Source organism: Xenopus tropicalis, chromosome 3 (assembly GCF_000004195.4).
Source record: "Xenopus tropicalis strain Nigerian chromosome 3, UCB_Xtro_10.0, whole genome shotgun sequence".
In the NCBI taxonomy this organism is placed as follows: Eukaryota; Metazoa; Chordata; class Amphibia; order Anura; family Pipidae; genus Xenopus; species Xenopus tropicalis.
Window position 1 is genome coordinate 80,270,989 of NC_030679.2, and position 27,222 is coordinate 80,298,210.

The 27,222-nt window shown below is 34.8% G+C and overlaps 1 protein-coding gene across 3 annotated transcripts in view; it reads right to left on the reverse strand.

The window, feature by feature from the left end:
* The window catches only part of sema3a (semaphorin 3A), a 126,507-nt gene that overhangs the window by 49,775 nt on the left and 49,510 nt on the right, over nt 1–27,222 (reverse strand). For all 3 annotated transcript variants that reach the window (XM_004913030.4, XM_002935255.5, XM_031899035.1), the window contains exons 3-4: nt 24,983–25,045; nt 15,428–15,547 (exon numbers count right to left, since the gene is read on the reverse strand). In XM_004913030.4, the coding sequence (XP_004913087.1) occupies nt 15,428–15,547; nt 24,983–25,045 (183 nt within the window). The remainder of the gene's footprint in view (nt 1–15,427; nt 15,548–24,982; nt 25,046–27,222) is intronic.

Below are 27,222 nucleotides of genomic sequence, written 5' to 3' on the forward strand. Positions count from 1 at the left end.
GCAAATTAGAACCACCAGTGTAAGGGCTCTGGCACACAGGGGAGTTTAGTCGCCCGCGACAAATCTCCCTTGTTGTGGGCGTCTAAACTCCCCGACATGACATCCCACCGGCGAAAATGTAAATCGCCAGTGGGATGGCATACGCGGCGGCGCGATTTGCGGAAATCACCTAAGTTGCCTCGACTAATCTCCCCGTGTACCAGAGCCCTAAAGGGACTTAGAATAAAGTTAATGTAATTTAAGTGATTTGATTTTTCTTTCCTTAACAGTTCTCTTAAATTGAAATTAATTTGCTACTTAATTTATGTATCTTCCATGTAGTTTCATGATATGGAATACGGATTGATTTTTTTCAATGCAATATTTTTAATAGTTAGATTAGGTTATATACCCAAGTAAAATACAAATGTGTTTCAAAAATGTTTTTCAGATGAAGAGGAGGACAAGTTTTGAGGTGAACCTAAGCATGATACCTATATTTGTCATACAAATAAGTGCTACATTAGAACATTCAGAATCCTCATGAAACTATTATTTTAATTACACAGGACAAAAAAAGCATGCCTGCACAAGTAATTATATCCTTTAAAGTGAGAACAGTTGCATGGTGTATAATTAGCCCCCGCAATCATACACTTCAAGGTGCCCAGCATTGTTTTGGGTCATTAGCAAAATATAATGAATATTTCACTAAAATGACATGTATTTCATGTAGGTTTGCTTTAGCTTTTGTGAACTATAAAAATAAATAAATACATATTATATAATTCTGCAGCTATTCTGATTAACTTATCACAGTATATTTACACTATAGCAAGTGGATGACAAATATATGTCCATTTACAAAGCGTAAAGTGAAAATAATGAGCACAAAATGATCATGTTCTTAGCACCTTTGCACTATGCCCTGCATTTAGCACCATATCCAGAGCCTTTGTGCTCCAGAATGAAGAGCCCCCTCCGTTGAATGTACTGAATGTAGCTTTTTTGGTTCCAATATTGATTATAAAGAGTTATACAATATAAAAAGGGTTATACAATATCACACATTTTAATGTTTTCTTGGTTGAAAATGGGGATATAAGATTATTACTTTAAACTGAGAAAAATCAAACAAAGAAAAATGATTAATGTGAATATAAGTAGAAGGTGTAAACAAGGTTACCAAGAAATGTCTACCCTAGAGCTACCTATTACTAATGGGGTATATAGTACTAAAGGTTAAATATTTGAACTCGGCAGCAATCTGCAGTAGCAGCTGCATTAGGGTTAATTTCACAGGTGAAACTGATGTTTGACAAGCCCGTTTCATTCAAACATAACGGATTTTAAAGCTATTAATTAGCTTATTTCCCACTGACTGCCACTTTACAAGCTTCAATATCTGTAACATTTAATATGGCTTAGATAGATGATGTAGTGGCAGCATAGTCACCTATCCAAACAAGTCTTTAGACTGTTTGACTTTGTCAAGAATGAGTCTCCTTGTACAGTTTTACTTCTTAACTCAATGTGTAATAGACAGAAATAGTATAATTTATAAACAGGGCATAGTTTAGCATTAGAAATACTAGTCTGGTTATTCCACCTGTTCCTAATAATTTTCTGCTAAAGAAGTGGCATACCTTCCAAAAATGAAATGCTGGACTAAACTTTCACACACATTTAAGTTCTTTAACCTCCAGATGTAGGTCTCAACTGATCTAAACAACTGTATAGCAATATATTGCAAAACATTGGTCTACAGCTCTGAAGAACTTTAAAGAGAACAGGTTGACAGGATATCCTTATTTGAGGTGTATATATTACAGGTGTATATATCAGTGGAGAGACATTCTAACAGTTTCACAGTTTCCCAAGTCTAAGGATAGCTTTTGCTGGTCGCCCAGATTTGGAACCACTTTGTTAACTGTAACCCTGCCATGAACCAGTGTAAATCCCTTACTCAGAATGGCAGTATGTCTGACATAGAACTTACAAATGTAACTTTTTATAATGAGTGAATTTCCTATGTACAGCAAATCATACACAATTTAAAATGTCAGGTCTATGGCTCTAAAGCAGAGGTGATGTAGCTGAAAGACCTAACCTGACAAAGGATCAAAGTAGACCTGAAATATTGCTGTGTTGGTCTGTGTTTGTTTGATAAATAAAGGCATTTTAACCATGTGAGAAAGCTGCTTAGAGTGTTGTCCAAGATTTAGTGACTTGTGGAAGTGAATACTTGCTGATTTATACATTTATACATTCAACATCTACTTTTATCTCTTATATTGCTTTGGTTTGTGTGGTATTTTGTCAAAATGAATACTAAAGAATTTGAGTGTATATATATTTTATTATTTATAGATTTTATGCCTTATATATTATATAAAACAGTCGCAGGCAGTGAAGTATTTTTGCCACAGTTCATTCAAATATTATATTGCATTCCTCTATCTTTTAACCCATCAATGAGGTATAAAATGATCTAAAAAATAAAATGTTGTGGCAATCTAATTTTTTTTGTAACTTAAATTTTATTGAAAAAAAAGCTCGCCCTAACACCCATACCACAATGGATGGGGGTGAGCCATGGCTGCTGGGGCCAACCCTGTGAATCCATAGAAGGGCAGGCCCATTGGCTGATTGTTGGTGGCCAGCTAATAATTTCCGCCAAGTCACTTGTGCACAGAAGAGCATAGTTAAGGCAGCTTCTATCCCACCCACCATTTAGCTTGGAGGCAGATTTCAATGTTCCCATATGTTTAATGAAATGCACGGTTGTCTATTGTTATTGATATATTCTTAACTCTCTTGTTTTACAGCTTTAGGGTTGTTGCACTGCCAATAGACATTTCTGGATTCAAATTTGGTAAGTTAAGCTGCAATGGGGGCAGTAGCCCACGGCTTTTAGTTTGGTAGGCAGCAGTAGCCACAGAGGGTATTAGTTTGGATTTGGCCTTGTTAGCAGCCAAGCTAAACATAACAGACCGATAACCGCAGCAAATACAGTGTAGGTATACAATCAATTTGCATTGCCTCGTTAGGGGTTCTATAAGCCCACAGGCAAGATGTAGCAATCTAATTGTTGTCACATTAATTGATAGAGGTGTATTTAGATCAGTTCAAAGAAGAAAGGCATAGAAGAAAGGCAGTTCAGAAGAAGAAAGGCATATTTGCATTTACAATTTGACTGTGAAAACCATAAAACATCATTTTTTTTATATGATATACTTTAAATGATCATTTACAAGTTTCCAAGTTTTGGGGTCATAAAAAAAAAGAACTGTGAAGCCTAAAAGCTATACCGCCACATGTTAAAAGTCAAAAAGAATTAAAGGGCACTAAATATGCTGCATAAGAATATGTACATGATCCTGGTCGTACATTATGGAATGTTTAACATCAATTCAATGCATGGTGTGTAATTTGTTTACATTTTACACCCATAATATAAATTTAAAGTTCTATGCAACCCAAAAGAGAGCTTAAGCATATAAACACGTGACTTCATAGCATGTGCGACCTGATGTAACTCAGTGTAATGGTGTTTTAAATAAATATCTCTGCTTTTTATCAAGATGAATTATAATAGATGGAAACAAAGAAAAAAAGTCTTATTTTTCTTAGTTCAAGATTTGTTTTTAAGACTCCACAGTGAAAGGTGAGACTGGTTTAAGCTCAGATATGACAAGTTTAGCAGGAGCCTGAGCTGACAACTGATTCCCTGGGAACATATGTCCTTGAATGAAAAATTCCAGAACCTTGTTGAACAACCTTGTTCTGTTAACATGCAAAATAATTGGAATAGGAATCTAATGGATAAAGTGGGATTTGAGGGCAACTAACCTGTAATAAAGTGTAATGGTATAAAAAGCATATATTTTAGTATATTACTATATATATCACTGGTTGTGTATTCTTTGAAAAATGCATTTGTTTACATTTTTTAAAGTAAACTGGTAACATCTTGTAGGGATAATTCTATTACAACTGAACGTGCTAGTCCCATGACTTTAGACTGAACAGTACTGCATACTGGATACCATGGCCTAGATCAGTGCTGTCCAACTTCTGTTGTACCGAGGGCCGGAATTTTTCCAACCTACGTGGTGGAGGGCCGATAATGGAAGCCAGTTTTGACCACTCCCTTTTTAGAAACCGCACCCACTTGAAACCACACCCATGTTATCACATGATCATACCCATATTAATGGTTGTAGTACAGCAAAAACCTGCCATACTCTGCCTTCCCTACCCTGCCTGTGTGTGCCAGACTCTGCCTTCCCTACCCTGCCTGTGTGTGCCATACTCTGCCTTCCCTACCCTGCCTGTGTGTGCCATACTCTGCCTTCCCTACCCTGCCTGTGTGTGCCATACTTTCACTGTGTGTGCCATTCTTGGCTGGTTTGTGCCATACTTTGCCTGTGTGTGTCATACTCTGCCTGCCCTACCCTGCCTGTGTGTGCCATACTCTGCCTTCCCTACCCTGCCTGCATGTACCATACTTTCACTGTGTTTGCCATTCTTGGCTGGTTTGTGCCATTCTTGGCTGGTTTGTGCCATTCTTGGCTGGTTTGTGCCATACTCTGCCTGTGTGTGCCATACTCTGCCTGTGTGTGCCATACTCTGCCTGTGTGTGCCATACTCTGCCTGTGTGTGCCATACTCTGCCTGTGTGTGCCATACTCTGCCTGTGTGTGCCATACTCTGCCTGTGTGTGCCATACTCTGCCTGTGTGTGCCATACTCTGCCTGTGTGTGCCATACTCTGCCTGTGTGTGCCATACTCTGCCTGTGTGTGCCATACTCTGCCTGTGTGTGCCATACTCTGCCTGTGTGTGCCATACTCTGCCTGTGTGTGCCATACTCTGCCTGTGTGTGCCATACTCTGCCTGTGTGTGCCATACTCTGCCTGTGTGTGCCATACTCTGCCTGTGTGTGCCATACTCTGCCTGTGTGTGCCATACTCTGCCTGTGTGTGCCATACTCTGCCTGTGTGTGCCATACTCTGCCTGTGTGTGCCATACTCTGCCTTCCCTACCCTGCCTGTGTGTGCCATACTCTGCTTGCCCTATGATGCCTGTGTGTATGGCACACACAGGCAGCCTACAGTGACACAATGCTGGCACTGCTCCTACAGTCTGCACAATAACTATATATTAAAAAACTTTTTAATTGCAGTACCACCTCAGTATATGTTCTTTTTGTAGTGTGCAGGGATTATTTGTGGGTTTATACTGCTCCTGAGGTGTGAACAGGGGAACAATGGGGGTGATTACAACCTGAGCCTGAGGTGTGAACACTGCAGGGGGTGAACAATGCAGAGATTAAAAGGTGTGAACAACACAGGGGATTACATGTTTAAACAATACAGCCTGATTACAGCCTGAATCTGAGGTGAGAACCATGCAGGGGGCCAGTTAATCTCAGTACTGATACCATTAAAGCTTACACAAGAGTAAGCCATCAAAGCAGCCAGACAGGTGGGGGCCACACAGAGGGGGGTCGCGGGCCGCCAGTTGGACAGCTCTGGTCTAGATGAACACCTTCATATGCATAAGCTTTAAAAGAACTTCCACATACAATAAAACTAGTACTACATAATAATACATACTTGCCTACTGTCTACTCAAAAACAATGGAAAAAATATTGTTGTTTGAAATTCTAAGCATGTTTCTAATATACATTAATTAAAATTTATTCAGATGAGTGCAATTTGGGAAGGGAACATTATTTGAGCTATAGAATAAGGAATTTTATTTAATTATACAATATTTGGAACAGAAACTCAAGCAAGTGTGTTAATGTATAAAATCTATTGTGTTTTGGGTACATTTGTATCATAACATTAAGTTGTACCATAGAAGTAAACATTTTTTTTGTGCATTCTGAAGACCTTTGCGCTTCCAAAATATTTTAGTGAAATATATTATATCGCTATGTAATGACAAATATTTGTGTTTTTATGTATTTAGAACCATATTTTTACAGAAGTGGCGTCACACACTTATACAGGCAAATTTAGAAAGCCTATATTATCCTGAAGAAAAACAATATATACTTTTCCTTGGTCAACTAAAAGGTGCCCCCAGGAAATGGTTCTAATGTGTACAAATGTACAGAACTGCCCAGCAGCAAAAGGGTTAAAAGATTAACTGAGAATGCTCACTAATTTAGGGCAGCTTCTGGTTATATCTTTAAGTATATGGTTATAGATGGTGTTTCTTGTGCACTGACAGCAAAAGGTGATGATAAAAATTGCAGTGTAGGCATAAACAGTCTAATTACCATTCAACATACTGTATTAGGTTCATGTAATTTAACACACACACTGCAAAAGAATTACTAACACTGCATTATATTTCTATTGAACTGTGTTTTAAAACACAGATTTTGCACACAGTAATGTTGGAAAGGTTGCCAGCTTCCCTACTTATTTATTCCTGTCTTTTGTGCCTAAAGGATCAACAACTTTTGGCATGGCTGAAGAAGTTAAGCACAGCTCAGTAACTATGGTTTTACATTCGACTGAGCAGGCACTAAGGTTGGTTTGTTTTTTTTAATAAACCTGCTCTCTGGAAACTACAAAGATTCAGTTACCATGTCCACTCTATATGTTCTTTACTTTATATTATTCTGCAATATTTATATTATTTTTGTCTTTGTACTTTATATCTATCTTACTGTAGTCTTGTGAAAATGTTTTATTATCCCAAGCACTGTACACAAAGTATATTAAAATAGCATACGTAAATATGTTTGTGGAAATAAAAATGACTTTCTTCCATCATAATTATCCATTGGTAAAAAAAAAATAGTTTAATGGCAAACCAAGCATTTTCCTCAAGGCTGACGTGTATGTTCATGCTCACAATACTCTTTTCCATGCTCCACAGGCTGAGTCACCTCCATGAAATATAATGGAATACAGCTGTCAGTTTTTTATGCATTTTGATTGCAATTTTTTTTTCTTAGAAGATGACAGCAATCATAATGTCTTGATATACCATGCCTACAACTTTCTAGGAAGCACCTGTGTTCCAAATGAATGGAATATTCCTTAAAACTACTTACTATAGGAAGTATTCTGTTGCTATTCTCCAAAGGTTAAAGATGTATTTAAGACCTCAAGAGACCCTTATAATCAAAGGAGTTAGGTCATGCCCCAGACTCCTGCTCATTCCTACTGGGCAGATCCTCAGACAAATTAACATTTTTTCCCACAAAAGTTTCTAGGCCATAGGCTTTGTAAAATAACAAAAAATAATGAAACTCTTCCTAGAACCCCAAATGTCAATTAAGAATATGGGTAGAGGCCCAACCATTCACTTGACCCATTTGTTTATTGTCTTTTATACACTTGCTGGTGGCTGCATTAATCTAAACGCTGACTGGTGATTGTGTTGCTTACCTGGCAGTGCACTTTTAACCCTTAGGAGGGTTTCTGACTGTCTACATGATGGCAGGCTACCCAATTATCATAACTGTTATGTTATGGATAATGAGCAATTGTAGGTAACGGCATCTTCAAAATATCTGTTTTTGCATTATATTGTTTTGTGTTGTATTTTTTGAAGCAACAAATTATTAGATGTTCAAGTTGGTATACTGGAGAACCTGCACTGCTACTCAAACTACCTCTTACAGATATTTATTGAATAATTCATTACTGTATTGCAACAAGATTAATTAATAATTGAATAAGTTGTTCTTTTTCTTGGAATGCATAGGTGCTTTATATTAAAGTCAAGTAACAATGACTTAGAAAAAGGTCAAATATTTATACTTTTCAAGTTAAATATGTTACAGTTATTACCAATTTTAAAGTCAGTATACATCAAGAATATGTGCTTCACTATAATTCAGTGTGATTCTGTGCAGAAATGAAAAGGTAAAACAAATCTAATTGAATTACCTAAGGGGTAAATGGATTAATTATTTATTTTTCCATAGGGCACAAGAAATTCAATCTTGTATAAAAACACATGTGCTATGTATTTTCTTTTTCCAGGTTCCATTTAACTGTTTGGTAATATAAAGCACACATGAATAGGGCTATTATCTGTTTCCTGAGTTCTCTATCAAATTTGCTATGCTTTACGTGCTATCCTCACCTTTTTAAGAGATTTAAATTGTTTCTTTTCTGCTCAAATTTGCACTCACCCGTTTCTTGCCTACTGAATGTAAAGTGGAAAAAAAAAAGAAAAGCAATGATGTAATATGAGAATGAGAGTTTTTTCTTCTGACAAATGGTTCAGAAATGCAAAAAGAAACCATATAATTTAATACTTTAGTTTAAGATGATAAGCAAAAGAGAAACTGCTTTTGCCATACTTAATAGCTTGCCTTAAAGTTGTATTCTTTTACTGATTTTTTTTTTTTTAATATAAACCCCTAAAGTACTCCAAAGAATGACTTCAAAACTGTATAAGTAACCACATTAATTAAATCTTGAGAACTGCTGTTGGGAGAGAATATGACATAAGTTAAAATGATACATAAATGCATTTTTGAGAACACCAACCACTAATTCACACATACACATGTTATTTTCTAGCACACTCATTTCAAGACTGTCTCCAAGACCCACCAACAGTACTGTCTTAGAAAGGTGCAAGCTAATCACCAGAGACCTTCTTGTTATGCCAGCAATGTACAACCCTAATCTAAGGCATTAACTACTTGACTAGAACAGAATTTTAAATAATCTACTCAATAGAAGACTCAAGCATCCTGGTGACTAGCTTTATTACCAGTCAATTAATAAAGAACATGTAAACACATATTTATAAATGGAGTAATTAAAATAAGTAGACATGTGATTGTGTGTGAAATTTCTAAGTGGCAAGCTGCTATAATAAAAACTGTCTCTCATCTGTATCTTTAAATTGGATCATGTATGGTGTTGATCAAACACTCAGCACAAGACTTATCTAGTCTGAAAGCAAAAGTCATTGATACAAGCTTCATGTGACCATGTGACCTACTAGTTGCTATATTATTTTGTGCCAGTTATTTATTGCTCACATAAAAAGTGGTAAGTGAAATAAAAGGTAATAAATGGAAAAACATTCACACAAATAAGAATAAAAAATAGCATTTTGCAATGTAATAGTATGTGTTTGATAGTTACGGCATTGCAAAGTGCACATTTAAGGCATGGTTTTCATTAAGACGTGTTATTACATACACTGCTCATTATTGCAAACTATAAAATTGGCAATCTTTCTTCTACTGATTGAAGTAGTCACTAAACAGTTTTCCGGTTTGCAAAAGCTATACTGAATTTGTGCAACCACTTGTGTTAAGATGAATTAGTGCACAATCTTAGTGGATAAGTTACTTCAAAATTCAATGGAGGTCACAAAATTGCAAGGTTACGTGTGTACATGTGACAGGTGGATGTAAACATGCTTTTTCAAATGGACAATTTTGCAGCAAAATACACATCAAAACCCACAGGGTAAACAAACATTGTAGCAGGAACAGTAAAATATATTTAAGTAAATGCATTCTAATGATCATAATATAAATTATTTAAGAATAAAAATGTCTTTATCTGATAACAATGAACTGATTTATTTACATGGGACAAAAGACAATCCATAACAATATAAATTAACACAATACCTGATAAATCTGGAATGCTACAGAAAGCCCCTTTTGGCTGCGATCACAGTAAACCAGGGATCCCCAACCTTTTTTACTTGTGAGCCATAGTCAAATGTGAAAAGACTTGGAGAGCAACACAAGCACCATAAAAGTTCATGGAGGTGCCAAATAAGGGCTGTGATTGGCTATTAGGTAGCCTCTATGCACACTATCATCTTACAGGGTGCTTTATTTGGTAGTAAATCTTGTTTTTATTCAACCAAAACTTGCCCCCAAGTCAGGAATTCAAACATAACTACCTGGTTTTGGGGCACTGAGAGCAACATCCAAGGGGTTGGGGAGCAACATGTTGCCCCCGAGCCACTGGTTGGGGATCACTGCAGTAAACCAATAGCTACATTGACATGCCTTGTACTTCAGAAAAGACCTTGCAACTACATACACAATATGTCATGCATTACTCGTTCATAACCAAACAGTTAAACATAGTAACAATACAGATATAGAATGATTTATATATGAGAAGACAACTTAATATCTCAGTAATCACGAAGTGCAGGTCTCTTTGACACTCTTTGCTTAGATCCATCCACTTATGGTCCCAATACATGTGCAAAGTCAGCAGAGTTCAAGTTTACAAGGCTACACAAGCTCTAACCATCCAGTGCTCTAACTGCACCTCAGTCTAGATCTAACAGTAGCCACATAAGTTGGAACCATCATAAATACACACATTTGCTGGGATGTCTATTTGCTACATCCCTAAGAACATTATGTAGCATTCAATATTAAATGGTCTAGCGTTTACATTTTTTCCTTTGTGTTAAATTTAGTTTGAACCACAGATTCCTATTTATATACTTAGAATACATTTCAGGTCCTGAAATGGAATTGCCACAATTCCATTTTTAAATTAATCCATTCTAAAACAACCACTCCCATGTACTTGTTTTTCTGTTGCTGACTTTTACATTTACTTTATATATTTTTTTTTTTTGGTATAAATGACAACCACATTTTCAAAGCAGTCTCTGACAAATTATAGACTATGACAAATACCTGAATATAATAAGATGGAAAGTAGACAAATTTACTCCCTCATTTTTGACAGTTTAAAACTTTTATTTCCTGCAAGTTAATGCAGGAGCAGAGCCTTTTAAAGAGCTGCTGTAACATAATTACCGACTTGTATTTCTGTCACTGGGACACAAATAGATTGAAAAAACATTAATGTGTAATTATAAAATATGCTTGGGCAAAAAGGAATAAGTCAAGTGACAGCTGAAAGGAACAGATGATTAATTTCCATGTAATGATTTAAGCCTGACCTTGCAAGAGATATATTAGACAGATTTCTTTTGTGTGTCATTTACAAAAAAATTTAAGACGTATAGCTCTTCTAAAATTAATTGGAACACTCTAAGGTAAAAGTCAAACAGTCAGTGTCTTCTTTAAATTTTTTCAGATTTAGAAAATCACTAACTAAATTTATGATTTACAAATTTAAACTCTACATTCACAAACCTTTTAACAGGCTCTGAAACACCAGAATCTACGTAACTTCCTCATTCACAAATCATTTAAAAGGCTCCGGTGTTGAATGTGGTGAATTCCAGAATGAGGCTCCTTGAATTTTTTCACACATTCATGTGTTATTGTTGTTTTGCACATGCCCAGACACTGGGCTATATACGCTTCCAGTAATTTCAATATGTATGTATATATGTATTTATATAGCACTACTTATGTATGCAGTGCTGTGCAACAATACATTAATAAAACAAACAATAATGAATATAAATAAATAAAAAGTAGAGTTACATTAAAGATTCCACAGAGCTAAGTGACAAAGAGACAAGAGGATGGAGGTCCCTGCCCTGTAAAGCTTACAATCTATATAGAATGGTATTAAGTGCTGCAGGTTACAGTGGGTGACACTGCAATATAAGTGCCAGTTCTCAGTTCAGGTGTTCAGTGCACAAGGAGTTAGTCTTTGAGAGTTATAAAGAGACTGAGGGAGGATTCTATCTGGAGGAATTCAGGGATGCCATTCCAATTATAAGGAACAGCAAGGCAGAAGAGCTTAAGACGAGAAACAACAGTAGAAGTGGGGGTGCAACCAAGCAGTTGCTCTGAGAGGAGCAGAGGAGCTGGCTAGGAACATATACAGACACAACAGGAGAGATGTAGTGAGGGGGAGAGGAATGAAGAACTTTAAAGTTTGTGAGAAGGAATTTGTATTTTATTCTTTGTTTAATTGGAAGTCATGATAAGGATTTAAGCAGGGTTGGGGCTTGTATGACAGATTTTGCCAGTAGTGTTAAGATGATTAGAGAAGGAGAAAGAGGAGTCAAAAATCACCCCCAGACAATGTGCCAACTAAACAGGTTTAATGAGCATACCATCAATAAAGATAGTAAAGGGGGGGTAGGACCAGGCTTAGGTGAAAAGATGACACGTTCAGTCTTTGTTAGGTTCAGTTTAAGGTGGCATCATCCAAGTGGAGATTGCTAGAAAGCAGTTAAAGATCTGAGTCTCAGTTTCAACTGTTTATGAAGGGGTTGAAAAGTACATTTTCATATTGCAGATGATATTTAAAGCAAAAATGAGAGTATGAGATCTCCTTAATATATGAAGGAGCACCTTTTTCCCTCATTAAATGTATAAATTATATCAAAACATATTTAGTATCAAAAAAGATGCGGTCACATAAAAAAAAAAAAAAAAAAACAACTTTAAATAATACAAATTGATGAAAGAACTATAAATATACATTTTCTTGGCATGTTCACAATGTGGTCAATGTAGGTTAGAATGTTAAGGAGCATTACCTTTCTTATTTCATGAAACTTAGTCGTGCTTGGACCCTGGCTCTCATTTTGACCACTTCTACTGGAGTTCTACTTTCTCCCCATATCTGTGTGGGTGTCTTAATGACTCTTCAGTTTCCTCTCACCAAAAAAACAAATATATATACAAAAACGTTCCTGATAAAACTGATCCTAGTGCCTGTAACTCTGTTATGTTTGCAGGGCAGAGACCTTGGCTTTACTGGGATGGAAGTGCATGTAAATAATGGCCAGTCTATGTAAAGTGTTGCATAACATGTTTGTTTTATATAAAGCATAATAACAGTAAAAGTTATATACAATGAATAGTTTATACCTTTCAGTTAAGGACCAGCGATATCAACATTCTGATGGTATTTTACAAAAAAAAAACCCTCATTTTTTTACATGACCATGACAGCTTTTAGATGGTGTCGTTTTTGTCTTTTTTTTTGTTTTTGTTTTTTGCTTAATAAATCACAAAAGTTTTCATGTAATTAGTATAATTCACAATTTTTAGCACTAAAAACTATGATTTGTGAAAAAAAATTCAAACGTTAGTAAATGAAACCCTACGTGTGTGAGCTGGAAGGTATTCATGAAATTTTTTTTTCACAAAGTCATTCATCATCGCTTCTCTCAAGGAATGGAAATATGTATTCATTTGTAAATCAGCTGATATGACCTTTCACTTAGGTGGAGTCGCTCATTCATTAAGTCAAAGGACTATAATTCAGGAAAATCTGGGTTTGATTCCCACATCAACTTATTGTGACCTTGGGCAAGTCACTTAATCTCCCTGTGCCTTAGGCACCAAAACAAACTGTTAGCTCTCCAGAGGCCTAAGTAGTTCATACAGTTAGTAGCAATTTAAGGAATATGGACAAAAAATAATATTGTTTGAAGGTGTAAAAACGGAAATGTTTCACAAGAAAATGTAGTTATTGAAAATGTTTCTGCTGGGAAAGGTTTTTTGTATAACATACAATGTTATACAATGTATGTCTCTAGGTAGATATGTACTGACTGATTTCTACTGACAAATCTGCTCTCTTTTTTCATCCACTGCTTGCGTAGTTAGTATATGAAGTCATCAGTGAGCGCAGTATGCGTTTTGAACATTGCTCTGGGCACAGCGAGAAAAGCCGCACAGGAGCAAGAACATGCATTGTTAGTGTCCTGTGAAGCAGCCCTGTGTTTTTATTGTTATCGGCACACCCTTGCAAGCATCACAACTGTCATACAGTAATGTGTTTAAGGAAACAAGCACTGTGCCCCAACTGATATTCAGAACACATACTGCGCTCACTGATAACTTCACATTCTAACTTCGCAAGCAGTGGATGAAAAAAAGAGAGTGGATTTAGCAGTACAAGAGCTCTTACTATTGGGGGATTCACTTGTCTATCAAATCAAAGTCAGCAATAGTGATTTTGTCAGCCTGCCAGTAGTGAGGAAGGAAAGCTGTGGATGCACAATGGTACAGAATAAAAAAAAAACATATTTAAGAAAATGTTTATTTTTACATAAACTATTTATACTGTGCATTTAAATTTCATGATAGTTTGCCTATAAAATCCACCACACAACAAAATGTATGCAAATATCCTTTCACTAGGTTATGTGGGTAAATGTATGGCATACAGTGCTCCACAGCTTTATAAGGGGGGGGGGGGGGTAAAATTCAAGCCTTATGACTTTCAAACAAGCTTCACTAAGCATAGTTTACAAATTGGAGATTCTGTGTTGTGTTTCTAATGAAACCGATAAAAATATTTTGTTAATAGTATTGGTTTCTAAAATTACTTTAAGGCATTGACCCTAATTCCACATCCAAAATAGTTTACGACACTCTCCTAACACCAACACATCGAAAAAATATATATTATGAGGAAAGAATTTCCTGTTGGTTATTTCTATGGATTAGTGGCCTAAGGGGACAGGTAAAAGCAGAATCAACATTCCACTGAGATATGCTGTAGTTAAAAAATATATACAGAAATATATTTGTGTGCAAACTATGTCTCTAAAAAAGAACTAAGTATCTTCATTTTATTTATGCAGTTATTTTATATTGGATTATTTTTAAATGTTTTACTGTTTTTTTTTTTTTGAGTGCAATAGCTCCTCCGTAGTATTCATATGTATTTTTTATTAATACAAAACATTGATTTTTGACTGAAAATAATTGTAGGTTTTATAAAATCGGCATAATCATCACCATGGTTCAATCTCTCAGGTGTGGTTAATACCACTTCTAAATCTATAAAACAATGGAGGGGGTGGATGTAAGAGTATCCTAAAGAGCAGAGAAATTAAGGGAACCATGTAGGTGCCCTTGTTATTACCAACAAAAATGGTTATAATTATGTGCAGAATTATTGATATTTTACATTTTTAGCTTGTAAATGTTTTTGTAACTGTGGATCAAAAAAAAAAACCATTCCACTTCACTGGCTGAAGGAGTTGTACTGTATTAAAAGTTGATGTTTTATAGATGAAGGTGGAAATGTTTTCCTTATAAATAGATCCTACTGTGCAAAGCTGTTTCACTTGCAGTTGGTTTTATTATTTAAACAGTGGCATAACAAGTTGGTGCTGGGCCCAGACATTGTTACTCGGTGCCCCGGCCTCTGACTGCCTGCCTCCCACCTGCCTGTCACTGTCCTCTGCTCCTGATCCACAGGTAAGAGGGTGGCTGGGGAGTGGGTTTTTTTTTTTTTACAAAAAAACCCCCTGCAGTCCAGACCCCTGTCCCCCCATGGCTGCAGGGTCTGCTTCCGCTATATTTACACTACTGTTTGTAAAGCAATTGTTCTTACAAATTGATCCTCCCTGCAGCATTTTTGTTTGGAAAACTTCTACAACCTCTATACAATATTAGTACATTTTTCGGCTAAGCCAATTTTTATGACATACCCATTGGTCATTTTAAATTCAGTAAAATAATGGCATTTGTTAGTTAGAAATGTCCATTTTAAATGCAAAATATCATAATTTTACCTCTGGGTAATTGCCAACATCAATATAGGTACAGACTGGATGAAAGGCTCCAGTTCCACAAGCATACAAGTGTGTGTGATTGTAAACCTTAAGGACTTTGATGAAGTTTGCACATTCTTTCTGTAAAAAAAAATAAACATATTAATGTGTGTTTGTAGATACATACAAATAAATCATTTTAGGTTGTATTCAAACATACATAGATAAATGACACAGACAGGGATAAAGGTTGTCAACACTGGTCAACTAGTGTGTGATCTACCAAATAGGCAAGAAACTATTCATGTGCAATGATTGCATTAGGGTGCAAGGGCACGTAATGCTAGTCTTGAACTCTAGGGCACAAATGTAACATGATTGTTATCAGTGATTATTGGGTTAATTAAAATGGACATGTAAGGCAACTTCCCTTGCTCCCAAGTGATGTATTTACATATGATATGTACTTTGAAGTCATTCTCTAATCCCCCTCAACAACTAGCAGAGAAAAAATCTGCTGACAGATTTGATAAGAGAAAGTTTGGCCTTTTTTTGAGTGAAACTTATAAAACAAGGAACATTTTCCATTCTGACATTTATTGAATGCCCCATATAATTCATTTGTATTTAATCTGCTTGTTATTTCAAACTTTCTAAACTGAATAACAAATACAATTAACAAAAATATATTTGGGCAATAGAAATACTATTAAAAATATTAAAAAAAACAATTCTCCTACAGAAAGTATGTTAGTAACTAGTATTTTCCTATTATGTTCCTATTCCCTTTGAAAGTTCTGAAAAGCGTAAAGCCGACAAAAGTAACAGAAAATGAAAGGAGCCAGCCCTAGGGACATCAAATATGGATTCTGACTCCGTAGGGCCACACATTATAATTCATGCTGGTGATATACAGGTATAGGACCCATTATCCAGAATGCTCGGGACCAAGGGTATTCCGGATAAGGGGTCTTTCCGTAATTTGGAACTCAATACCTTAAGTCTACTAAAAAAAAATCAATAAAATATTAATTAAACCCAATAGGATTGTTTTGCATCCAATAAGGATTAATTATATCTTAGTTGGAATCAATTACAAGGTTCTGTTTTATTTCTACATAGAAAAAGGAAATCAGTTTTAAAATTCTGAATTATTTGATTAAAATGGAGTCTATGGGAGACGGGCATTCCGTAATTCGGAGCTTTCTGGATAACGGGTTTCCGGATAAGGGGTCCGATACCTGTAGATGGCCACAATCTTTTGAAAAACCTGTTAAAAACAGTGTGTAATGTGAATGTATATACTGTCAAATATGATGACGACTACCACGACGATGACTACTACTACTACTACTACTACTAATAATAATAATAACAATGCACTGTATATTTATGTATGTTTCTATATTTTTCTTTATACTTATGTATGCAGCATTGTATTGTACATTATACATATTTGGAGTAAATTACATACTTCGTATATAAGGTGAAACATTCTTATATTTTCTTAATTCCTTGTATTTTCATAAACTTAGCACAATTAAGGAAATGTGTTTTGTTCATTCATAAATTAACTCCTTTCTCCGTGAAACAGATATTTTACAATGTCGTGTGTATAAAGTTATGGTATCTTAGGCACATGAGGTTATGTTATTCTTTTTTGTGGCAAGGCTAAGTATATGCTAAGACATAAAATTAGCTTAGGGCCCTAGCCTAGTTTGTGAGATCACAGAGAGAGCAAATGACTGGAAAAAACTTCCAGTGTAAGTGCAAAGGCAGTGGTAAACCAAGCTTTGCATATGTAGAACAATGATTTGGCTATTTTAGGAAGGGTTTGCATGGACAGTTACAAAAATAAAGTCTATCCATCTGTCAAACATCTGCCACACACAGAGAAATTCAAACAAATTGTAGGAATGTTTAGATAGATACCGGGCATTATTTTTACAAAAGAAACACTATATTCCTTTCCCCTTTGGCTAAACTAAAAGAAGAAAAAAATAAAAATCTAAGCAAATGAAATCTGTCCATAATTGGAAATGACTAACACTGCATTACCCTTATGTAATGTAAAATGCATACAGTCCTATCCAAAGCAGTATTAAAGAGATACTGGAACCTAAAATTAAACAGTTTTCTAAATATATCATAACATTGTACTTGCATAAACTGTATAATTTTGCCATAAAAGTACTTCCTGATGCTTTTATATTCCCTATCAGATCCCCCAAATTCCTGTATGAGGGGGCTGCCATATTTGTGCAGCAGTAGTCCGTTAGCATTAAAAGCTATAACTGACAGGCTGAGAAGGGACACTCAGGGTAAGGAACGTCAAGAAATAATTACTTGCAAAATCAAAAACTTTTTATGTACATTCATATTTTGAAAAGTAGTTTTTTCATTTCAGTATCACTTTAATTCTGAGGTTACGAATAATGAACTAAAGCCCCAGTCCCAATAAAGATTAATTAGTATCCTTTAAAGGCACACAGAATTTACAACAGCAGTTCTATGGTCCTTACTCATCTTTTAGTACATAAAGCATAGCAAGTGTTACAATTGGCTAGTGCTAAGCAGCGCGTAAAACTCACTTGTACCTACACTTATTTGAACACAATTTATGTATGATTTGGATCAGTGCTATTAATTTGCATTACAGAAAGAGTTAATAGTTTATGTGCATGATCACACTATGGTAGTTTAATGACGTGACTTGAAATAACAGCATATTATATATAAACATTCTCTTTTAGAGGAGCAAAAGCTTACTCCACTCTTGTGGCAAATGCTGTGTGGAGATGGCAGGGAATAGGTGCAATGTTTCTTTATGATGTCCCTCTATGCCTTAAAAAATTGTAATGTTACAGTAAGTCTATAGAGCAAAGGCCTTATTAAACTAGTGCTACACTCACACGATTTACCAAGAGGGTCCAGAAAGCTAGGTTATTATTATGTTTATTCTCATATTACTCTTTAAACTGCACATAGCACTGTGCTAAGTATTAATAATAAATAGTGAATCGCTATCTCCTAAGGCTTAAAATCTAAGGTTTATGACCTGCCTGTTAATACATTACAGTTTGGTTATATAGCACCAACATTAGACAGTGCCTTACAGACAATGCTTATCATTTACATTCGATCATTCCCCAAATAAGCTTACAATCTAAGGTTCTTGTACTGAACTAATACATACTATCCACACACACTGTCATTTATCTACATTCTGTTTCATTCCTATTGCTCCTCAAAATGAAGATGTTCCCTTGCAGTCTATAAATAATACATTTGTTTTCAAAAAGCATGCAGTCTCATCTTTTTAAAGGAACAGTAACACCAAAAAATGAAAGTGTATAAAAGTAACTAAAATATAATGTGTTGCTGCCCTGCATTGGTAAAAGTTGTGTGTTTACTTCAGAAAGTCTACTATAATTTATATAAATAAGCTGCTATGTAGCCATGGAGGCAGCCATTCAAAGGAGAAAAGGCACATGCACATAGCAGATAAAACACTATTGTATTCCACAGAGCTTATCTGTTATCAGCTATGTAACCTGTGCCTTTTCTCCTTTTTTCCAGCTTGAATGGCTGCCCCCGTGGCTATTTATTATATAAATTATAGTAGTGTTTTTGTAGCAAACACACCAGTTTTACCAGTGCAGGGCAACAGTGCATTATATTTTCATTACTTTAAAGCTCTTTCATTTTTTAGTGTTACTGTTCCTTTAATTGTTACATATATGCAAATCCTAAAATGACAATTGTATGCCATGCCCTGAAAATCTTAGTTCCAAATAGAAGTTAAAACTATTTTGACATCACATAAAGACATGTATTTAAGCTGTGTAAAAGCAAAGTTAGTAAGAATATTATCTTAAGAACACTATCCAAGAAATATAAAGAACATAGTTTATCAAAGTGGCAACACTTTTTGTTTTTTTATATGTAAGTGGTTTGGAAAAGTTTCATTGAGATTTTTTCTCTAATTTACAAGACAAATTAGCAGCAGATGTACAGCAGGGTTTCCAAAAAGGTCAACATGCCAGTGCTAAGAAGTAGTTTTAATATAAATAAGCATGTTTTAATTAGAGATGAGAGAATTTCAAATCCAATATAGTAATTAGACAAACTTGGGTCATACTTTTGAACTACGCAAAAGAAATCATAGATTCAATTTGTAACACACACATTGCTATGCACTGTATCAAATTAATGTGTTCATTTCTGGTTAATATGTATAGACATGCACAAATCCATGCACACACAGCATCTTGGTGAAACTGTATTGATGAACCCCAGTTGCAAACCTCTGATAATGAGTATGCAACTGTGAGAATGGTGCATTATACTTTTGCTTTCAAAATGGGGCAAAAAAACTTAAATGATTGTCATATACAGTAACACTGTTCTAGAACTACAGTATTGCCTTAAACTGACAAAGTATAAAAGTTATTTTCTACTGTACACTAAATTCAGACAGTAACTGGCAAAATATGACAAGGTAAGTGTAAGGGAGAGATATACCACAGAAATAGATCAGCATAGGTAGTCTCCTTTACTAAAATATATAAACACTGGCATTTGCTTTTGGTTATCTTTTAATTGTTGTCATTCATAATAATTGCAGATTTAAAAAATCAATAAATGTATTTTGAAAAAAAATGTGTCATTCAGTTGGGGAATTATCAAGCAGAAGAGGTAAGGAACAGATGCCGTAGGTTTGTCGTATTCAATTAAAGTTTATTTAAAATATAATATTTCATAGATCTATATGAGGAGTACCAATGGTGGATAATCTAATCCCTTTACATGGTACTCAAGCTGGTGACAATTGGAGAAAAAGATAAATATCAAGCCAACACACATATAAAAGCTTCCATGTTTTCACTGCTGAGCCTTGTCTAATTATTTCTAAATAGAGATTAGTTCCTGAAGGGTGGTCACCCAAAGATGTTCTCTCTGGGACTTCTTAATTTGGTCTGCACTCTAAGATGACTGTTATTATTACCAAAGAAATCCTAGCCTCTGGAATGTCAAGTATTTTATATTTAACTAACAGTCTGTTTGGAAGGAAGCCAAAACTATTACTTGTCTCCAAGTCATATACAGTTTTCTAACATTCATTTGGTCATGTTTAAAATAATAAAATGCATAGAAAGTATAATTATGTTATCTTCATATATACTTTTCAACTTATTAAAAAAGCATAAAATATATAATTTAATATTTTGAACATTTATTAGATTCTTATTTTGGGGAAACTATTAAAATACCTCTCATTCATAAAGATTTGATACATTTCTATATACTAGAAAACTGGAAGTTATTTTGTACTGCATAAATATAACAGTATAGCAAAAAGATGCTTTTTCACAAGCAAGGGCAAGGACAATCTCAAAAGCTTTTGTTTCTCAGCTTTCAGGAATCATGGCTCACTGCCAACATCTGGTTAAATAAAAAGCAGATCTGCCTACAATTGACAGCATACCCCTTTATTCTGTTTTTTCTTGTCATATCTGTCTCCTTTACAATCACAGCTCAAGTTCTGGCGCAAAATGCTTTGCAACAACCCTGTTCAATCTAAGCATTTATTTTAAAACATTAACTTAAAAGAAGGTCATTTAAGCTTGACTTTTATGTTTGTAGTTTATTTTTTTTTTCTTTTTATTAAATATACACTGCTTTTACACTGTTTTTTATGCTGAAATGTCTTCTCTGCATAAACTTGTTCCAGTGATTTGGTTAAGCCAGGTGACATAAAATCATACATTTCCTAAGCAACTTTTTCTTTCCTTTTTTCTGTTATATTATCTTTTACATATCTTGATAAGCAGGTCCTCTTATTTATGAAATGTTTAAAATTTGTAAGTATTCACAAGTCATGGATTCTCAATGCACCACCAAGCAGTGGTGATCACTACTCTATACTTCGTAGCTTCATGCTGATTCACTGTTAATCACCATAAGAATGCCAAAGGCTCCAAATGCCTTCCGAAAGCAAGTTCCAACATTTGTTTAACCAAATGATACTTGACCATTTTTGAGATGCATACTGCTGCCGTTCCCTTTACTCAGTAGGGGTTTGATTAAATTACTCTGTGTGCAATAGCTCTTACACGGTAATCAAGCTACAGATACAATGTCTGCTTAGTGAAAGCATTTGTGTAAATGTGGCTTATGCCAGTTTACAGAACAGTTTGCTTAGTCAGCATACTTCTAGGTAATTTATTTTTATATGCTTTTGCATATATGTTCAAGAAACATAAATCAGTAAATATAAGGTATATTTGACTTATATAGCATAGTTAAAAGCAAGTAGCATAATGAAAGTATTACAATAAATTGTACACTTGCAAAGTTTCTTTATATAACTTTTGTTTAAAAAATTAAAGGAGTCTTTAGGTATAAACCTACTGATCATAAATTATGTGACTCAGACATTGCTACAGGGGGAGCCAAAAAATTATGAATGTATTCTGGAAGTCCAAGGTGAAGCTAAATATTTTGCTCCAGGTGTCTTCAGCAATTATTAACTCATCAATCAGAGCCTGGTGCACTTTTATGATGTCTTTGTGTGGTTTCACTGAAATAAATAGGCTTCAGAAACATTTTAAGGATATTAGTAGTAGTAGTAGTAATAGAACAGATTATATAAATGCTCAAACATTTAAAATTACATGGCATCAAAAGAAACACAAATAAAATCAAATATTTTCTTATAAAATGGGAATTTGCAGGCATTCACACCACATTCATAGGGTATTTTGCCAACTATGATGTAAAACCACACTTTAGCACAAGATCTTTTTAGCTTTTTGCAATGGGAGCTTATGAAGGAAAACCTACTAATAGATCGAAAATAAAACATAAACTTAACACTTTCAGAAAAGGTGAGATAAGAAAAGTTGTGGCATGGAAAAAAATAAAACAATGGAATCTTGTGTAAGGCAGTATCCGCAAGCAGGACCAAAACACCATTTAATGGAGCTGGAGAAAATAAACCACCTTCTAATATGTAACAAAACATTTTTCATCTTTTTAGAGGTACCCTTTTAATGAAAAAATACACGGATATTATTATAGGTATATTATCGAAAATATAAAGGTAAAAAAGTGAAAATATTCCAATGCTAAATACATTTATATAGACTTTGGCCATATTTTTCTGAATTAACTTTATAAGTAGCATTATATACACTTAACTTTTCTAGCAATGTTTAGTAAAAGATATTTTTACTTTATATATTTATTTTTGTTTGTTGAGTTATATCTTACATGATTGCTTGGACATAGCAATCCTTTCCAGTTGGTTTAATTAGTAGAATGCTTTCTTTTCTTTATTAAGCAGTCTTGTTTTATGAAAAAAAACACATAATTTTCTAAATCTATAACTTAAAATAATGTCTCTTTACTAAGCTTCCTGTACTATACTGGTGATATGTATAAAACATGTTATGTCAGTATCGGTGCTATCGATGCATTCACTTGTTACGAACAGGAAGTCTGCAGTTCAGATTAGTTTAGAGGATTACTTCAGACATTTGATATTCAGATTTTAAGATTCACATTATTTGCCAACATTATTTTTCTTTATTGGTCATAAACTTGAACAATGGGTATACGTAAATTCAAGAAAGAACTTTTTCCAAGAATATAATAATAGCATAATCCAAAAAACATTAAAGTCAGCTAGTGCAGAAATTAAGCGAAGAGAATGTAATGGAAAAAACAAATTGGTGAAGTGTGTTTATTGCTCCAGCAACCACATCCGTACATAATTAACCTACATTTCAAATGCATCTTTCTGTAGCATCTAATTATGGAGGGGTGTAAGAAAAAATGAAACAGAAAATCGTACCACTCTCTTTTAAAGCAGTTAATATAAATATGAATGCAAAACAAAGGTCAGTTTTTGAGATGCATTTTTTAAGAACCCCCTTTCTTCTTTGTCTCTTAGGGTGAAGACACATGGAGCCACTTAGTAGCAGCTACTTGTCACGGCTACTAAACACCAGAAAATACCCTGCCATAGACAATACTGACAATTACCTCTACTAAAACACACACAGTGTTCAGTAAATGATCAGCATTGTCTATTTTTGTAGCCACAACAAGTGGCTGCTACTAGTAGCTTTGTGTTTCTTCACCCTTAGGGCTGTGACACACTGGGAGATTAGTCGCCCACGACAAATCTCCCTTGTCGCGGGCGTCTAATCTCCCCGAAATGCCATCCCACCGGCGAAAATGTAAATCACCGGTGGGATGGCATACATGGCGCCGCGATTTCCTGAAATTGCGGAAGTTTCCTCTCAAGGCAACCTCCACAATTTCGGGAAATTGCGGCACCGCGTATGCCATCCCACCGGCGATTTACATTTTCGCCGGTGGAATGGCATTTCGGGGAGATTAGTCGCCCGCGACAGGTTTTGGGCGACTAATCTCCCCCGTGTGCCACAGCCCTTAAGCTGGCCATACACGTACAGATGATATAGTATGAAACCTTGTTTCATACGATATTCAGTGCGTGTATGGCGACTCGGCAAGGCGATCAATATCGCAAAAGGCTGCAGATATCGACTCGGTGATCGGCCATGTTAAAAGATTTTGATCGGGCACCATTGAAGGCGTCCGAACAAAATCTACCTTTAGGGCTGAATCGGCAGAAAGAGGTAGAATTCCTAGCCCTGAATGTCTGTGGAGGGTGGGAACGATCTTTCGTGCGACCATCAAAAATTGCTATGTGTGTGGCCACCTTTAAAGTGGATATTTATCTTTCTACAACTATATCTAAATATCTTGTTCTATCAACAAATTTGCCACTGAATATAATGTACAGCTTATTAGAACCTGATGTTGCAAAGTGGATCCCTCCATCTCTCTCCCCCAGAGGGCTCTGCTGGATATGATTGCTGACCCTCACCCTGCAAGTGCTTACTCCACTCCCATATATACTAAAATACATTTCTGACCAAACTGATGATTTGTAAGTTGTCAACACATATGAAAAATGAAAATGTTATATCTATGTTAATAGTGTTAGCTTGCTTTGGCATGTCAGCTGTGGTAAGTTCATACCAGATTTTGTCCAAATTCTTGATAGAAAGTCCCATACAGACAGATAACCATACTGAAAATGTTCTTTTTTGTATTAAAATAATAGGCCATGGGGAAAATTAACAAAAAAGTTAAAGCTCTAAAATAGCAACCTTCACCAAACACCAGTTGCCTCTGATCAACCAGTGGAAAAAACAAAAGGAAGATTCTGATTGGCTACTATGGGTTTCTATGGTGGATTAAATCATGCATATGTTTTGTAAAATTCCCATGTGACAATAGTTATTTGAAGTTATGTAAAATTGGGGAAAATGTATTGTGCATTTTAACCTTGCGGGACCACATTAAAAATGTGGGAAAACCTAATATCAGGGTATGTAAAATTGATATTTAACTGTATAATAACATTTGACATTAAACGTTATTATTTTAGGTATAGATATTTCAAAAATTATAAACCTAAATTTAATAAAATTTAAAAAATGTATGTACAGAAATAGCAGAAGAATGGTTTGTACTTACCATAATATCTTTTCCAGCCCACTTGCATTCATCCCTTCGGATGTTTGTTACAGGCCACAGTATCTGAAAAAAGAAAAGATTTCAAAAATGATGCTTCTGGAAATGGAACATAGATCTGTAATGATTAAGTTGCAGTATGAATGTTTCTAATGTAGAACCAATTACTGTTAATGCACGGAACACAATTTTAAAAGATAACTACAAAAAACAAGCACATTGGGATATATAACACACAAAATAAAAAGAAGTATATTGGTAACTGAAGCCCATATTTAATTTAACAAAGAGCTAATTAACTTGAAGGGCATCTACAACCTTAAGTTAAATTTATTAAACCAGGGACCTCAGATTATGCAAACAAACCTGATACTGTGTCATACTATACATGTATTTTGAAAAGGATTAAACAGTTGGATATTTTTGTAGACTATGATTATTTCTAGTCTTTTAATACCACCTAAGCTTAGTACTTTGAGCAAAGTAGAAAGGCTTCTCACTCACTGGAAAATCCAGATATCCTCACAATCAATTATCCATGCCTACTGAAAAGCTTTTAGGAATTACATATAGAATAAAACATGATCCTTTTTTAATTCTAGTCTGATTCATTTGGTAGCCTATCATAATATTATATAAATGGAAGCTACTGTAAATATCAGGCATGATTTCTGACTTTGAATGACAATATTTAGATATTATAGATTATATTTTATTTGCTACTTTTGTGGCAATGGGGGCAGATAACAGCTTTCAGTCTTCATTTTGGCACAAAAATATAGCAAAAACTAAAACCACACCCCATCATTGTGGAAAACTGAAAATATAAAATCTTCCACAGCAGTCTGTGGATATTAAAATCCACAGGTAAAAGTGAGATGAGTTTGTTTGGGTATGGGTATATAATCTATATCAGGTGAATCGCAGGTGAGTATAAATGCTTGCTTTGTGCACTCCTGTCTAGGGAAAGGCTTAAATAAATCCGCCATTCACAGTATGGTTCTATGCATGCATTCATCCATGTTAATAATTGCCAGGCTTGCCCCTTCACCACCAGAATTAATAACAGTAAAAAGAACTATTAATTTAACCCATAGACATCAATGGTAACACACTGGTATAAATATTTAAACAAGTTTAGTCTTATAATTTGGGTGCAAAATGTTTCCTTGTGATACTATTGAGAAATATTTTCAGTTCTATAAAAACACCATATCTAAAATAACAGAAAGCACCAATACGATTATTTCAACATATTTCAGGTTTTAACATAAAAATATTACATTGTTGTACTAAACAACTCTAAAGATAAAAACAGATATCTGTGATTCTTGTTACAAACACTATAACACCTAGTAAAAAATATGCTCACCTGGTTATTTACATTGAAACAGACCTTTACATACATAACTTGTCAATGATTATATCCTTTACACATAAAATAGCAGAACTGAACTCTTATATTTGCTAGATAGGCAATGTTTGTATGCTTTGCCCCAAAGATAAATTAGGTTCAGAGTTAAAAAGGATTTTGTGCTGGAGTGCAGATGTTTTCATGCATTACACAACTATGCTAAGGCAGATAGAATATATACATTGTTGTAGATAATAGCAGGTTGTAATATACAAACAAATAAAAACGGGCATACATCCAAAGGTATGCAGGTGGTAAGCAGACAGGAAAGTAATTTATAGGTGGAACTTTGTCCCTGCCACTAAAGACTTGTTAAATGGTAAAAAAATTCAAATAAGTTGCAATGGAATGCAAGAACTATTGCACAAAATTACAGCATATGTTTACTTTATTAAGTCTAATTTTTTGTAATTATTTCCTTTTTCTCTGTAATATCAAAATAGTACCTTGTATGATCCTAAGCTGCATGAATCCATATTGGCGGCAAAACATATGATTGGGTTTATTTTTTGAATAAATTATTCTTAGTAGACTTATAGGCTTATTTATCAATTTTCGAGTTTGTGAATGTAAGTGTTTTTAAATTAAATAAACTCTCATATTGAATGCTCACTTATTTATTGATAAAGGAAAAAACTTGAACACCTCAAAATTTTTAACATTTACAAACTCAAAAACCGATCATTATGGATATCAGATCTCTTCTTATGCACATCTTTGAAACAATTGTGTTCATTTACTTTAATCCTGTAGACGAAAGCAGAGCAATAAGTACAGAGGAAGCACAAATAGTGGTTCAAATGTATGCTTCATAAACAGCCAAGGAATC